Source organism: Perognathus longimembris, chromosome 6 (genome assembly GCF_023159225.1).
Source record: "Perognathus longimembris pacificus isolate PPM17 chromosome 6, ASM2315922v1, whole genome shotgun sequence".
Taxonomy (NCBI): domain Eukaryota; kingdom Metazoa; phylum Chordata; class Mammalia; order Rodentia; family Heteromyidae; genus Perognathus; species Perognathus longimembris.
In genome coordinates, this window is record NC_063166.1 from 18308932 (window position 1) to 18324608 (window position 15677).

Here is a 15677-nt window from a genome sequence, read left to right on the forward strand (position 1 = left end):
TGGTTATGGGGGTGGGTCCCCTGTTAGCCTGAAAACTACAACCTTATAAAGTCAGAGAGAATGAACACCCTGTCCACTCCATATGCCTAGCACATAGCTGCAACTCAATACATAAGGAAGAAATTCACATGGAAACCAGTCAGACCAAACCCAAAGGTCTCTGACTCTTCTAAAAACCCAATCTCCCCAGTTATTATTTGAAGTGAGCCTCTCTAATTGACCAGGCAAAGGGTGCTCTCCTGTTATTTACATCATAGCAGTAAAGCGGAGAGACTCTCAGTGTAGAAGGCTATGGGTTCAAATCACACCTCTGTCTTTCATTAGTTGGATAACCTGAAACAACTGACTTTAGCCTCTCCAAATATCAGTCTCCTCATCTGGAAAATGTGGTACGAAAAGTGTGTGCCTACACCCCAGCATTTTGGTAGGGGGTCAAATAAGGTAGTGCACAAATAAGGACTCAACAGTGTCTAGCACTGTGGGTTTTAGGGTTCAAAATTATTTCATGCATTGCCCATGATAGGAAGGAAAAATGAAGATAAATCCTCTACAAAAGATAAACTAGAAATAGTATGAAGTCCTAACGTGTAAAAAGAAAGACTCAAGTATCACACCACATCCTCCTATCTGTAGAAAGAGGAAAGGAACCCAAGATAAGGCCCCAGGAAAAGGGTCTAAAATGCCCCCCCAGGAGTGGGGGGATACACTGAACTATGATGACTCCTGCTCATTAATCTATTTGAGTGCAGTGGCAGTTCATTATAATTCTCTAAATTCAAAAACTCAAAATCAAGTGTAAAGGTTACTTCTTAGATTCTCTTGTTTCAACTTGTAGCCCGCCAGCAAAAACCAGACCTTGAGTATTTCTATTAATAATTCCTGGCCCTGCAGGTAAACAACAGCCTTAACAAGTTTAGGCTAAGCTTCCCTAAACCACGTCTTAAGATTCCAGACTTGGGGAGATGCTTAAATCAAATACATTGGTAACTTGGTTACAACTTTAATCAACTCCAGTGAAGGTAAAGATGACCCAAAACTTCTTCACATTAAAAGTACAAATCATAAGGACACTTCTGCAGTATAGAGCTTGTGCATGCTTCATCCCCAGCCATAATCATAACTCCTTGCATTATATTGGATATAAATCTGTATTGAAGTTATGTGATAAATTCCAGTTGGAATGGGGTTTTTCTATCATAATGAGTAATAGCCATTCCAAATAGCAAATGTCATATTTTAAGCTACATTTTTGGTATTTAAGTTACACAGAGGTGAGTAGGACCTATACTACTTCTAGTTAAATAAAATTTTACTTTGGGGCTAGGAGAGTAGCTCAGAGAATCTCTCTGGCATTCATTCATTGGCCCTATGGTCAATTCCCAGAACAGAAAAACATAAATTAAAATTACTAAAAACATTATACTCCTGTCTCCAAATAATAATAAAATGTCGTCCTATGATTTAAAGTCTTAAGGGAAACATAATTTAAGGAAACTTAGTCTTTATTAAAGCTAAAGAAAACAGAATGATGATGTCAATAATTTTTGTTATTAATAACTACAAGCCTACGATAAGCATATTTTGTAGCAGAGCAAAAAATGCCCCACTTTTTCCCATGTCAATGTCTCTGCCATCTTGACCTTTGCCCACGGACAGGAGAAAAATATAAGTCATCTATCAATACTTCCAGTTTAAAAAAAAAAAAAGACAATCATACATATCCTGGAGTTTTAAGATTCTCAAGACAGATACTAGACAGATACTTCAAATTCTGCAACAAATACAACTGAGCCAATGCAGTATTAGAAATAATCTCTTTCAATAGCATATGCTTGTGACTTGCTTTTAAATACTCCAGAAAAAAAAATAAGTCAGATAGATGAAGAAATATTGATTGGCAAAACAGTGAAAATTGCTGGAGCTGAATGACAAGTCTGCAGGATTCAGTACTATTCTCTAATTGTGAGTGCACTTGGAAGTGTCCATGATGAAGAGTTAAACAGTGTTCTCTCAATCAGGCATAGCGACCCAGCTGCTTGGGAGGCATTAGTAGGGGACTTATATAGGTAAGAGAACCTATCTGTAAAATAAAGCTACATGCGCTGAAGGAATGGCTCAATAGTAGAGCACTTGGCCCTGAGTTCAAACTCCACCACACACACACACACACACACACACACACACACACACACACACACACACAATCTCTTCACCCACATTCAATTTTGGTTTGCCATAATCTCTACCTAGAAACACCACAAAAGCTTTTGCTCATACTAGTAATTCACTAAAAATTTGTTCACAATGGGTCTAATTCTTCAGCCCCTAAGCAATTCATCTGACAAACAGGAAGCCCAGTCCAATGGCCACACTAGCAGATACTACCACCAACAAGCATTTCCGCAGGAACACCAGAACCTGGAAGAACCTGACAAATGCCTTGTTCACATCCTCTGCTTAGTGCCCTTCGCAAAAGTTTAAACAACTAAGCCAAAATGACCTGAAACGTTTTAAACTCCTCCATAAACTGTGGTAAATAAAGTCATATGATCAGCCACCACATCAAAGATGTTAAATACGCTCCCATGGGATGGGGGTGTGGCTTAAGGGCAAGAGCACCTGTCTAGCCAGCACAAAACCCAGTGTGGTCCCCCCAAAAAACAGTCACGACTTGAAAACGTACAACTTAAGAGTCATCTTTAAGTGACCTTACTCTTAATTCCCACTTTAAATGATCTTACTTTTAACTTTTTCAGCAAGGAAAGATTCCCATTCATTTAACGGAAAAAAAACACAAAGATTACCAGAACTTCTGAACAAAATACCAGATTTAATTCTGCCTAAAAATTACACAATCAAAACAGTGGAGGGAAAAGACATTTTTATTTCCAAACATTTCAACAGAAGCAATTGCAGTACTTACCAGCACTTTATTTTCAACTTTGTCTCCTTTCAGTTCCAACTTTACTTTCTTCTTCACTGCAATTTTGATCTTCCTGCCAATCACATCCTTTATGCTTTCTGAAAGAAGGCAATAATTTCATTATATTCTTTTATTAGTGAGAGAAAAAAGCCTTGGAGAAGTTGTTTTTGTGATTTATCTTTTTTTTATTTTCTTTCGGCAGTTTGTTGGGCATGCTAGGCAGAGTCCTACCAATGAGCTATATCCCCAGACCATCCAGCAAGAAGCTCCTCACTTCATGCACTGGTGGCTCAGGCCTGTAATCCTACCTGTTCAAGAGGCTGAGATCTGAGGATCACAGTTCCAAGCCAGCCCGGGCAGAACAGTCAAGGAGATTCTTATTTCCAGTTAAACAGCAAAAAGTCAGTAGAGCCTTGGCTCAAGTGTAGAACACCAGCCTTGAGCAAAACAGCTAAGGGGCAGTGCCCAGGTCCTGAGTTCAAGCCTCAGTATCCAGCTCCCCTTCCCATATACACACAAGTAGTTCATCAATAACTGCTTTGGGCCTTGTCCTGTGTAGCACATATGAAAAAAATTATGACACGAAGTCAGCTCATGCAAAGCGTGAGGTAATCCTGTTGGGAAAACAGGCCACACACACACACACACAAACACACATTGAGCTAAGCAGGGGAGTATAGTGGAGCACTATAATGGATAATAGAGCACTATACTGCATGCCGACCATAGCACATGGGAATTCCTAAGGTCCTTCAGTCTTACATTGGATATGTCTCACTACTACCTAGCAGACTGTGTTAACTACATTGTGACTTGCCATAAAGGTTAGGAAACATGGCAAGAACCAGAACTAGACCAAATGATTTACCCAGAGAAGAGCATACCATCTGTTCTAAAACCAGAGTACAATATCCCAAAAGGTGCTAAAAAAAAAAAATGCACAGGAAAAGGAAGGAGAAGAGAAAAGACTTTAAAATTCAGAGGAAGAGGGTATAAAAAGTCTTCCTGAAATTCCTGTGATATGTCCTACATCAAACTTGTCACCTCTTCCTCCGGCCACTAATGAAGCAAATATTGCTCATCTCCAGATAATTCTCAAGACACTGTGTCAGACATTAATTTTTTTAATCTATCTGCAAAACAGCTCCTCATCCTCTGGGCATAACTGCATTCAAGGGCTTAGATTCTGTCACAGAAACTAAGCCATAGCCTCTAATCTATTGGCTCACTGCTGCCTTCATAACCACAGTCACCCTTCTAAATCCGCAAGCTCCATCATATCCCTCCTATTCTGAGTCATGGTCATTTTTGGCTCAGCCCAAACCTCATAGTATGTCATTGAGGTCTTTCACATTTTTCTACTTATCGTCTCAGTACATTCCTATCCAATCATCCCAAGCATTTCTACCTTTTATACCCCTAGGATTATGTACATACTTATTCTCCTTGCTGGGATGTCCCTTCCTTATTCTCCTGCTGGTTATACTCTACCTATCTTTGGAAACCTAGCTCCCTCTTCCAGGTTTTCATAGTCTTATATTCTGTTGTGTATATCATTTTGTAAATACATGTACATGCCTCAATTATGTGCTAGACAAAGATGGTCCCTGGTTTTCAAAGTTTACAATCTATTGGAGGGAGGAGGTACCATTAAAACAAATCTAGCCAAGTGTTAGTGCCTCATGCCTGTAAGCCCAGCTACTTAAAAGGCCAACATCCAAGGATCATAGTTCAAAGATAGTTGGATCAGCAAAGTCCATGAGATTCTTAATTCCAATTAGCCACCAAAAAGCCAGAAATGGAGGTGTGGCTCAAGTAGTGGACCACCAACTCTGAGTGGGGAAAAAAAGCCAAGTGAGAGAATGGGTCGCTGTGTTCAAACCCTAATACCAGCATCAAAAAAAGAAAGAAAGGAAAAAGAAATGTATGCACAGCACATATGATCACAAATTACAGAGTACCTAGAGATTTCAGCAAGGAAAGGCCCCCTGAGCTAATGACATAGGAAATAGTACGCTGGTTTTCAATGTGGAGTATACCATATAATCTATTGAGAAAAGAGGAAAACTTTTACTTGTATTTGCAAAGTGTTGTTGTTGTTTTAAAGTATACATACTAAAGAAAGTGTGTTGAGCAGTTCAATAACTATGTTTATTAAAGAGTGATCAAAACTACTTCAAAAGTTTCATACTATTAATATAATTGGTAATTAAAGAGTAAAGAAAGGCAACTGTCAGGGGCTGGGGATATGGCCTAGTGGCAAGAGTGCTTGCCTCCTATACATGAGGCCCTGGGTTCAATTCCCCAGCACCACATATACAGAAAATGGCCAGAAGTGGTGCTGTGGCTCAAGAGGCAGAGTGCTAGCCTTGAGCAAAAAGAAGCCAGGGACAGTGCTCAGGCCCTGAGTCCAAGCCCCAGGACTGGCCAAAAAAAGAAAAAGAAAAAAGAAAGGCAACTGTCAGCACAGAGAAGGGCAGGGAAGTTTGCCAAAGTACAGCCTGTTCAAGGAGCCCAATGATGTAGAATGAGGGACAGTGGGAAATAGGGGGGAAGTCATGGTCCTCCAAGTTCTCTGGGCAGCTCCTATCTCCCCAGAACTCAAAAAACAAGTACAGGCTACTCCCTCTTTAAGAAAGATGTGTGGGAAATGGGCATGTGAAATGCACATAAGAATTGTTGTGTATAGAAAAATAGTTGGAAGTCACATACTCAAAATTTAAAGATAGCTATCTTTGAGTAGTTATATGTGTGACATATATTCTCCTCTATATTAGAAACAAAAAACTGAACCAAAATCCTGCATTAATTTCACAATCAGAAAGATATATTGCTTAAATGCCCTGGAAGATTAGTTGAAAGTAAGTGGCAGAGGTCTTTCCATGGCCGCCATATTGAATTGATCAGGGCAGAATTCTTGCAAGAGCCTGAAATTAGAACTTAGATGATGATATTTCTTGATCTCAGTCTAGATAGATCACTTCAAGGCCTAGACAAATCATAATAGAAATACTGCAAAACTAAGTCACTTGGCTGAAAGACACTTAAGACAGACGCTTGATAAATACAAAGATTCCATTTCAAGATAGAAGTCAAATTCAACCTTTCAAATATGCCGTTATTTGTTTTGACAAAGATTAATATAAGCCAGATATCTTACTTCCACCCTATCCTTCACCCTTTCCCATGAGTCAAAGTAATCCCCTAAACTCCTCACATCTGGACTCAAGAACAACAATTTATACAAATTAAAAATTGGTACTCTTGGAGGCTTCTTCAGAGACTCCAGAATTATCTTCCTCTTCCCTAAGGGGTGTTAGAAACACCCAGAACTGGACTGGCTACTCACTCCAGCAAAGACTGATTTTTTATCTCAAGAACTGATTGCACAGAGCTGAGGAGGAGGGCCCGAAATAAACGGGGGAGGGGGGGAGGTTTAGTTGGCCCTATCTTCACACTCTGGACCTCTCTGGAGGAACAGGCTGTTTTGTTTCTTGTTCATTTCAACAAAACGCAGAGTGTTCCATACAAAAGTAGCAACAGATTCTTTGTATCAAGTTCCACCTGCTGAGTTTGCAGTGGCTCATGGAAAGGGAAGACACACACAAACTCCTCTCGAGTATTCTTGCTACAAGGAGCAAACGGACCAATTCTACAGAGAGAGATGAGCTGGACGCTGGGAACTTCTGCCAGTTGTCAACCGAGCTTAAACATCCTCTCCACTCAGTTGTACAACAGTGCCAAGGATGGAAAGATGGTACAGTCGGGAATATAGGTCACTGGGGCTCAAAGCACACCCGCACAAACACGCTCACCTGGTTACAGCACCACCTGCTACACATCAACTTAAACGCTAGGTTTTTAGAACACTCCCCCAACCTATTTTAGGCCTACCATCTCACCCTCCAAAGAACTAATTCAAACTCCACAACTTCAGATCCAGGTCCCTCAACCTCCCCCTCCAAAAAGAAACAGCTTCAAGGACTTCAAACAATGAGTCACCTTGCACTGGGTACCACACAGGGGTTCCTTAATAGAATGGGGGGGGGGGAAGGGAAGGGAGAGAAGGATCAGTAGATTAATCATTATTAAAATAAGGTATTTATCATTGACCCTAAAATTTCCTGGCTGGGGTTAGCGTCAGTCCTGTAACCCTCTCTCGCCCAGCTCAGCTCGCTACAACAAACCACACCTCGCCAGGCCAGTCACTATACCAGTTAATACCTCCTTCCCCAAGTCTGTTAGAGGGGCACGGGGGGGGAGGGGGGCGCAGGCATTCTCCACAGGGTACTGGTTGGAGGCGACCTACAGTGTTTTAGCCAGCTGTCCTTCTGTTAGGCTTTCCCAGACTTTCCAGAGTTTTGGAGCAGTGGGCGAAGGTTCCCCCTCGCCTCCAGAACTCCTCCTCCCATCAAACTGCATCACACTATGCGGGCAGGACCAAGAAATCGAGGCGACCCGGAGAGAGAGACCCAGAAAGCCCCTCTCCTCCCGGGGCTCCCGGTCCCTCCACCCCACCCTCCCATTCCTGACCTGGCTCTGCAGGCAGTCCGGTGGGAGCAAACTTCCCAGCTCCCCCCTCCACCCCCGACCTTAGCTACTCTGCCAACGCCACCCGGACCTCAGGTCCCCAGGCCAGGCGGGACCCGCGGGAGGGGCAGCGGAGGGGAGGGAGGTCGAGGTGAGGACCCCAGCCGGGAAGACCCCCAACCCGCCACCGCGCCGGGCTTACCTATCAACTCCCGGGGAATGTCGGAGCTCTCCTCGGTCATGGTTGCCCCCTAGGTGCGGGGAGAATCACAGGTCCAACTCTGATTTACGGCGCCTTCGCCCTTCTCGGAATCCCTCAATATTTGTTTTTTTCGGGAGGTGTGGGGAAGGGGAGAGGTTAAAAAAAAAAAAAAAAAAAGAGTTGCAAATCCGCGGTGGGTTTGCGGCTGCGGCTGCTACATGACGCCGCTCCACCGTGGCCGGCGGAACGCAGAGCGGGCAGATTCCGCGCGGGGCGCGGGGCGGCTGCGGACCGGGGCTCCCGGAGCTTCCCCCTCCCCGCTCGCAGCTCCTCCGCACAGCTCCCGCAGGCGCCAGCCGCAGCCCAACCTCCGCGCCGCACCTACGGCCCTAGGTGAAAGCGGAAGGCGTGGGGAGGGGGCGGGGAGAGTGGGGCGGGGCGGGAGCGAGGGGCGGGGCGGGGAGGGAGGAGTGAAACGGGGGCGGAGCGAGCACGACGGGGCGGGAGAAAGGAGCGGGGAGGGGCGAGGGGCGGGGAGGAAGGAACGGCACGGGGGCGGGGCTGGGGGAGCAGGGTGGGGCGAATGAGACGGGGCGGGTGAGAGCGGCAGGTAGAGCTAGGCGGAGCGAGCCGGAGGGGAGCGGCGCGCGGGCTGAACGCGGGGCTGGGGCTAGAGCTGGCGCTGCGAGTGGGCAGCTGTGGTTGTCCCCCTCTTCCTGCTCCTTCTCCTCCTCCTTCCTCTCCCCCTTCTTGGGTCCCTTCCCCTCTCCTCCTGCTCCCCCTCTCCTTCTCCTCTGGCCCCTCCTTCTCTCCTCCTCTCCCCCTTTTTCTCCTCCTCCTTCTTTTCCTCTTCCTTCTCTTCTCCCCCCCCCCCCCCTCCTGCGTTTCCTCGCCGCCTCGCGAGAGCCGGCCTCCGGCGCGCCTCCCCGCTCGCCCTCCCAAGGCCTGGGCTCTCGGTCCCCACCCCGGGGCAGGGACCGGCGACGCTGGGTGCTGCGGCGGGGGCGGTGCTGGTGCCGGTGGTGGTGATGGCAGCGGGCAAGACGCCCCTCCTCGCAGCCGCTCCTTGCGTCGGGAGTGGGAGCGAGCCAGCGCGAGGAGAGGAGGGAGCGTGGAGAGCGAGCCCAGGAGCCATCTGCTGGCTGCCGGCGGGGACAGCCGGGCGGACCCGGGCTTCCTGATTCCCTGTCCCCACCTTGGGGGCGACCCTGGAACACGAGGGCTGGAGGCTGCCTTTTCTGCGCACCTACTGGCCCGGAAGCGGGTTCTTCTGAGGTCTCTGACTCACTTTTTAATCTGCCCTTCCTTGAGTCATATTGTTGCTTCATCAATATTATTAATTTTCTCTTTCTGCTGAGCAAGAGCTAGAAGCAACCATAAACAGTAACCAGGTGGTGAGAAGACGCTTGCGGTACGCTGCGGGTACTGCCTGCAAACGCAAACATTCAAGTGGAGAGGGACCCTGGGATGCGCCTTCCACCCACCTTCGGCTCCTCAGCCCCCAGGCACCTTCCTAAAGGGGAGTCTTCCTCGTGGACCACCCTTAACCTGCTGCTCAATCTGTCACTCCCTGCCCGACTCCCATCCACTTTCCCGAGTTTCATCCCCAGCCAACTTCAGGGCCTAGAGTATTAGTATGCTTCCTTCCCCACTGGGCTATGGAAATGCTTGGGACTGGGGAATCAAGATCCGTATTTAAGGATTTAAATCTGGGAAAACCAAATAGGAAAGGAATCTCTTCTATTTGGTAATCTGCTTTTAAACATTCCAAAGAACCCAGCTTTCTATAAGAATAACCTTCAAGGGCTAGGAATGTAACTTAGTGGTAGAGTGCTTGCCTAGCATGCATGAAGCCCCCGGTTGGATTCCTCAAATACCACATAAACAGAAAAATCTGTAAGTGACACTGTGACTCAAGTGGTAGAATGCTAGCCTTGAGCAAAAGTTGCTCAGGGACAGTGCCCAGGCCCTGAGTTCAAGCCCCAGGACTGGCAAAAATAAAATAAAATGTGTTTTAAAAAAAAAAATAGGGGCTGGGGATATAGCCTAGTGGCAAGAGTGCCTGCCTCGGATACACGAGGCCCTAGGTTGGATTCCCCAGCACCACATATACAGAAAACGGCCAGAAGCGGTGCTGTGGCTCAAGTGGCAGAGTGCTAGCCTTGAGCGGGAAGAAGCCAGGGACAGTGCTCAGGCCCTGAGTCCAAGGCCCAGGACTGGCCAAAAAATAATAATAATAATAATAACCTTCAAGGACGGAATTGGGAATTGGTGTGATCCTAGCTACTCAGGAGGTTGAGATCTGAAGTCTGAGGATCCCACTAGTTTGAACCCAGCCCAGGCAGAAGTCTCCATGAGACTCTTACCTCCAGTGAAGCACCAGAAAACCCTATGGATGTGGAACTGTGGTTCAAAGTGTTAAGAGTGTTAGCCTTGAGCTCAGAAACATTGTCCAGGCCCTGAGTTCAAGCCCCAGGAATAATAAAAGGAAAAAGAAAGAATAACCTTTGGCCTCTTAACCCTGCATTGCCTTTTGAGCATTTGCAAGCAAGTTCTTATCCTTCTAACCTAGACCACCCCACCCCCACCCCACATCTCACCCCCCTGACCCAGGCTATTACAGCCAGACTGCATTTTCCTCTACAACCTTTCCAAGACTCTACCTGAAGGTTATCTCTTTCTTATCTATTTTCAAGCCTATAATCTGTGTACTTTCCTTGTGAAAACTTTCCAAGGGTTTTCAGGTCACTAGGATCCCTGGGCCTAAAACACTCTTGTTGCTTATATATCTGTCTACATTTGCTATTTAACTCTTGAAACGCTTCCTGACATCTTTCATTTTGCTGTTGCTGTTATCATTTATTTTACTTTTTAATGGTTACTGGGGTTTTGAAGTTGGTCTCTTGCCCTAGGTAAGTGTTCTTCCACTTGAGCCCCCACCCCACCCTCTTAATCTGTAGTTTATTTTGAGGGTTTTCTTCAGTAGTACTGGGGTTTGAACTCAGGGCCTTGTGCTTACTAGGTGTTCGTCTGCTGAGCCACACCGCCAACCCTTTGGGGGTTGATTATTTGGGAGATAGGAGACAGATTGAGCAGCAGGTTAAGGGTGGTCCACGAGGAAGACTCCCCTTTAGGAAGGTGCCTGGGGGCTGAGGAGCCGAAGGTAGGTGGAAGGTGCATCCCAGGGGCCCTCTCCACTTGAATGTTTGTGTTTGCAGGCAGTACCCGCAGCGTATCTTCCTGTCTTGGTAGGCTCCTAGATTATGAGCTCCCTACTTGAGACTTCTTGTGACATTTCTGGGATAACAGGCTCTGGCCTCAGTGCCCACCTTCCCTCACTGCAGTGGAGTAGTTAGAATTTTTCTGCATGCCATGGCCTTGACCTGTGATCATTCCATTCTCAGCCACCCAAGTTACTAGAATTACAAGCACAAGCCATCAGTGCTGGGCAATATGTCGGTTTTTTGTTTGTCTGTTTGTTTGTTTTTTACGTAGGGCATCATCTTTTTTTGTTCACTAGCCTATACCAAGATCTTCCTACTAAGGAAACCTGCACATAGCTGGGATCACAGGCAGCTGCCACCAGTCCAAGAGTAGCATAGAGTGTCAACAGCTTTTTGTTTGCCCTAGCTCTCCTGAAACTGTAATCCCCCTTATCTTGGCCTCATCTATAGCTTAGATTGCGGGTATGAGCCATTGCACCAGCTCCTCAAGAGTTATTTCTTATTTTGTTTTCGCCCAACTAGACAGTGGGTGAATTAAAGACTGGAAATGTGTGTGTGTGTGTGTGTGTGTGTGTGTGTGTATGTATGTATGTATATTTAAGGCATTAAGGATTAATCCCAGGGTATTGCTCTTGGAGGAAGATACTTTACCACTAGGCCATACTCCCTGCCTCAACAACCTCTGATAAAGTAGGTGCCTAATAAACATTTGGTAACTCATTATGAATTTGTACCTCATATCTTCCACCATTTCTTTCAAGATGTGGCAATTTCTTTAAGTTATACTTCCTAAATATATAAATATATTTGCTAGTAATAAACACAAATTAACACCTCAAAACTGCCTTCCAAGTGTGTGTGTATTTAAGAGAATTTTTCTTCCACATACCAATAAAGTTTCAGAAAGAGCCCTGAAGGTTCCAAACTATGTGGTAACTTGTGAAAATAAGGACAAAGATGTTTTTCTTTGCCCAGAGAGGAGGAGAGGATAAAGGCAAGGCTGTCTGGCAATCCTGTAACTCCGGACTCCTTCTTCCTTAGAAAGAAAGCTACAGTTGTTTCCACCCTAGAGATGACCCACTTTCAGTCTATTCAAAGTGTATTCCTTTGAATAAACTTTGGTATCACTTTCACTAAGAGACAGGGACAGAGGGAAAGAGAGAGAGGGAAGGAGGGATGAGGAGAAAGGGAAAGAGGCAAGAAGGAAGGAAGCAAGGAATGAAGGAAGGAAAGGAGGAAGGGAAGGAAATGAAAGGAAGAAGGGAAGTTTGGTCTTAATTTTAAAATAAATCATTATCACTTCAGCAAATTCCCGAACCACTCTGGACTCTCTGAAGGAATGGATCCAAATGAATGTCCTGTCACCACACTTATAATTGACTGGCTGACCAAAAATTATAGCCAGTCATTTTTTGGGTATGAAGTTCAAATGTGTTACAGAATAGAAATGGAAAACTTGAAGGAGCACTGTCAATGAAGCTGTAAAAGCTAACCAGTAATAAGCATCCCGGAACAGTGCAACACATGTTTTCTGCTGTCTGCCTAGAAGATGTAGCTTGCCATGTGTACTGAAATCTGCCCACCCCTGCTAAGGCTGCAGAAAAATAACTTCTTCAGTCTACCTGGCCCTCCAGCCTGCATGCTTTTAAGCTCATCCATGCTTATCTGGTTGTAATGAAAAGACTGTCCAAATCTCTACATGAAACAAATTGTCATTACATATGTGATTAGCTATAGTCTGTTTCAGCCAATTAAGTATAAGTGGCTGTGTTTAAGCCTTACAACTAGGACTGATAATCTGAGACACAAAGTCATAGAAAACTTTTTCCAAGGATTATGCACTTTTAAAATGTAAACACAGGGCTGGGGATTGCCTAGCATGTCTAAGACCCTAGGTTTGATCACTAGTGATGTGATTCCACCCCCCACACACAAAAAAAAGTTTAATAGTGGCATATTTAGCAGGCACTGGATGACAAAGTTACCTCAAAATTATGCATGGAATTTTTAAAATTTTTAACTCATGTGTGGACATTTGTCTCTGTAGTACATTCTGAAATTCATTTACTCTCTGACTAAAGTAATTTGATTTTTTTAAACTAATGTTTCTTTAATGACATTAGATACTATCATTAGAACATAACATATAATGATTAAACTCATAAAAACAAAATAGACAAGAAAAATAAAGCAGTAAACTAATAAAAAGCCCACAAACTTATCTAGGTCAGTCTCTGGTCTTGCCTAATATATTAGAACTACCTTTATTGTGAAAAATCAATAATTCCAAGAAACTTTTTCTCTGCCATGCTAGGGATGAAAACCAGGGTTTTGCATATAGTAGGAAAATACTGAACCACTGAGCTCCATCCCAAAGATCTCCCAAGTCATGATTTGAAGTCTTACCTCCCTCCCACCACTTACTGTTACAAACTATGGAGCCTTCTTAAGGAAGTTTCTATTTCTCACCTAGAGAATGTGGATCTTTGAGAAATAAACATACAAACTGTGATTGCACACAGCTCTATGAAAACTTAGTTTATTCAAATTAGAAGATGATGATGAGAGTAAATAGTGATTTAACTATATTTAATTGAAGTATTAACACATGAAATAACATGAAATCTAAATTTTACTCAAATAATCAGTGAAGGATATTGGAGTTTAGGATTGAATAAGAAGGTAAATGAAACTAGAGCCAGGTGCTAGCAGCTCATGCCTGCAATCTTAGCTCTTCAGGAGGCAGAGATCTGAGGATCCAGGTTAGAAGCCAACCAGGGAAGATGCTTTTTTAAAAAATAATGTTTTATTTTATTGTAAAGGTGATGTATAGAGGGGGTTACAGTTACCTAAGTATGATAATGACTACTTTTCTTGTTGAACATTGTTACCACCTCCCTCATTCTCTCCCACTCCCAACTCCCTTCCCTCCCAAGTTGTAAAGTTCATTTCCAACATAGTATCTTTTTTTTTTTGGCCAGGAACTTTTACATTTATTCAAATAAATATATTCATTATCCAAACTGCAGAAACATTTGCTATATTTTTAAAAATCCTTATAGCACAATCAGAAGGTAATGTTCACATTAATCCTGTTTGCCTTCACGCCATTGTCGTGAGCCTTCATTCCAGGCCACGTACACAAAGAGCGCCAGCACAATGTGAACAGCCACCACCGCTACTATTGCCGCATAAAAATAGCTGTCTCTGTTGGACATTCCAAGTGCACCTTCAAATATGTATGATTTACTGGTAAAATACAGCCCAATTGGAACAGTAAGCATTAAAGCTGTGAAGAATAGGAGTGTCTTCAGAGTAGATGCTAGCGAGCCTTCATTTCTGAACTCGGGAGGCTGCAGCGCATTCAGCGCCGACTTGTCAAGACGGTCCATGCTGTCGCTGTGCCACTGCGACACTCCGGCCAGCGGAACTGGATCTCCCAACATAGTATCTTGTGAGTATCACCGTTGCATTGGTTCACCCTTTGATCTTTGTCTCACCATTTTCTTATTCCCCAGTCCTTCCCCAAATTAGATAAAGACACGGGGTACCAAAATAAAAAACAGTGACAACAGGAATAAATCAAAGGCAGATTTTTATCTCCAATTAACCACCAAAATCCAAAAGTGGAACTGTGATTCAAGTGGTAGAGTTACATGGGAGTTCCTCCATGATTACATAGGAGTTCATTGCTTTTGCTTCTGTGTATTTTTTAAAATTTCCTAACAACACCAAAACAGAGCAAATCATGAGCCAATATCACTGAGCATAAAGCAAAAATATCAACCTACTGATTAATTCAGGAACCATCTACTTGAGCAAGCCATAACCAGAGCCCACAGTTACACAATGGCTTTTCATAAAGCATGTTTTCTCATTATAATGTTAATAGAATCCAAATGCATTTTATAATTGGTGGAGACAATGAACATCACATTGGGATTCCCAATGTGAATGGTTCATCTGATAATGAATGACCTATAACAAGGAAGGCCACTGTGGGCATATCTGAGCCACTCAGTGGCTCCTTGGGTTAGAAGGTGTAATCATCTTTACCACTAAGAAGGTCATATATATGGAGTAACTTGCTTATAGTCACAAAGCTTTCAAAAATCAAAGATGAAACCTAGAATTTGACATTTCCAAAGTTCATGTGGCTAGTTTTTATGCAACTCTACCAGGTTCCTGAGCTAGGTTGGATGGGAAGTGTAGAAGTGATTGGTTGATCTTGTCCACCAGCAAGAAACTCCTCAAAAAACAAAAAAAAAAACCCAAAGTCACCTTTCATTCCCCTGCATCTAGCCCCCAGTGCCAGTGGTCAATTAATTGAATACTTTTAGGAGGCTTCAGTTGAACCCTGTTAGAAAATATAAAAGTGATTGCATAATGTCTAAATTACCAAATGGTCCAGTAAGGACAACAGACATGCCTAGAAGAGGGAAAGAGTGTGATTAAAAATTTTTAAAAAGAGAAATCCTTTATTATTCACTTAGAAGTTGTGGTGAGAAATTACACACCTGCTTCCTAGAGCTCTCTTGGAGAGCAATCTAGGAGGAAATAGGGAGAAAGAGGGATAGAGAGATAGAGAGAATGAAGAACGGAAAATGTAGCATCATCTCTTATAACTTGGATATCTTGAACTTTGGAATCATACATACAGTTCCTTCAACACTATTGCACTGGCCATGTGGATCCACCAGTTCAATGGCAGAGGTGATGACACAAAGAAGTAAATGTCAAGAGTTGCCGGGCTGGGGATATAGCCTAGTGGCAAGAGTGCCTGCCTCGGATACACGAG

At 44.1% G+C, this 15677-nt stretch overlaps 2 protein-coding genes across 5 annotated transcripts in view; both read right to left on the bottom strand.

Annotated features, from left to right (window-relative positions):
* Carmil1 (capping protein regulator and myosin 1 linker 1) overlaps nucleotides 1–8040 on the bottom strand; it is a 285478-nt gene extending 277438 nt beyond the window's left edge. For 3 of the 4 annotated variants that reach the window (XR_007211220.1, XM_048348357.1, XM_048348356.1), the window contains exons 1-2: nucleotides 7656–8040; nucleotides 2924–3021 (exon numbers count right to left, since the gene is read on the bottom strand). Coding sequence is in view for 3 of the 4 variants with exons in the window: in XM_048348357.1 (XP_048204314.1) it covers nucleotides 2924–3021; nucleotides 7656–7695 (138 nt within the window). In the remaining variant the exon portion in view is untranslated. The remainder of the gene's footprint in view (nucleotides 1–2923; nucleotides 3022–7655) is intronic. The other variant, XM_048348360.1, reaches the window with a different exon arrangement.
* A 5856-nt stretch (nucleotides 8041–13896) lies between these two features.
* LOC125352246 (vacuolar ATPase assembly integral membrane protein Vma21-like) lies at nucleotides 13897–14310 on the bottom strand. The gene has a single exon (XM_048347367.1). It carries the CDS (start codon nucleotides 14269–14271, stop codon nucleotides 13966–13968), a length of 306 nt encoding a protein of 101 aa, XP_048203324.1. The 5' UTR covers nucleotides 14272–14310; the 3' UTR covers nucleotides 13897–13965.
* Between the last annotated feature and the right edge of the window lie 1367 nt (nucleotides 14311–15677).

What these genes read in the sequence shown, in the direction of transcription:
- LOC125352246 (XM_048347367.1), bottom strand. Translation starts at nt 14,271, where the DNA reads ATGGACCGTCTTGACAAGTCGGCGCTGAATGCGCTGCAGCCTCCCGAG.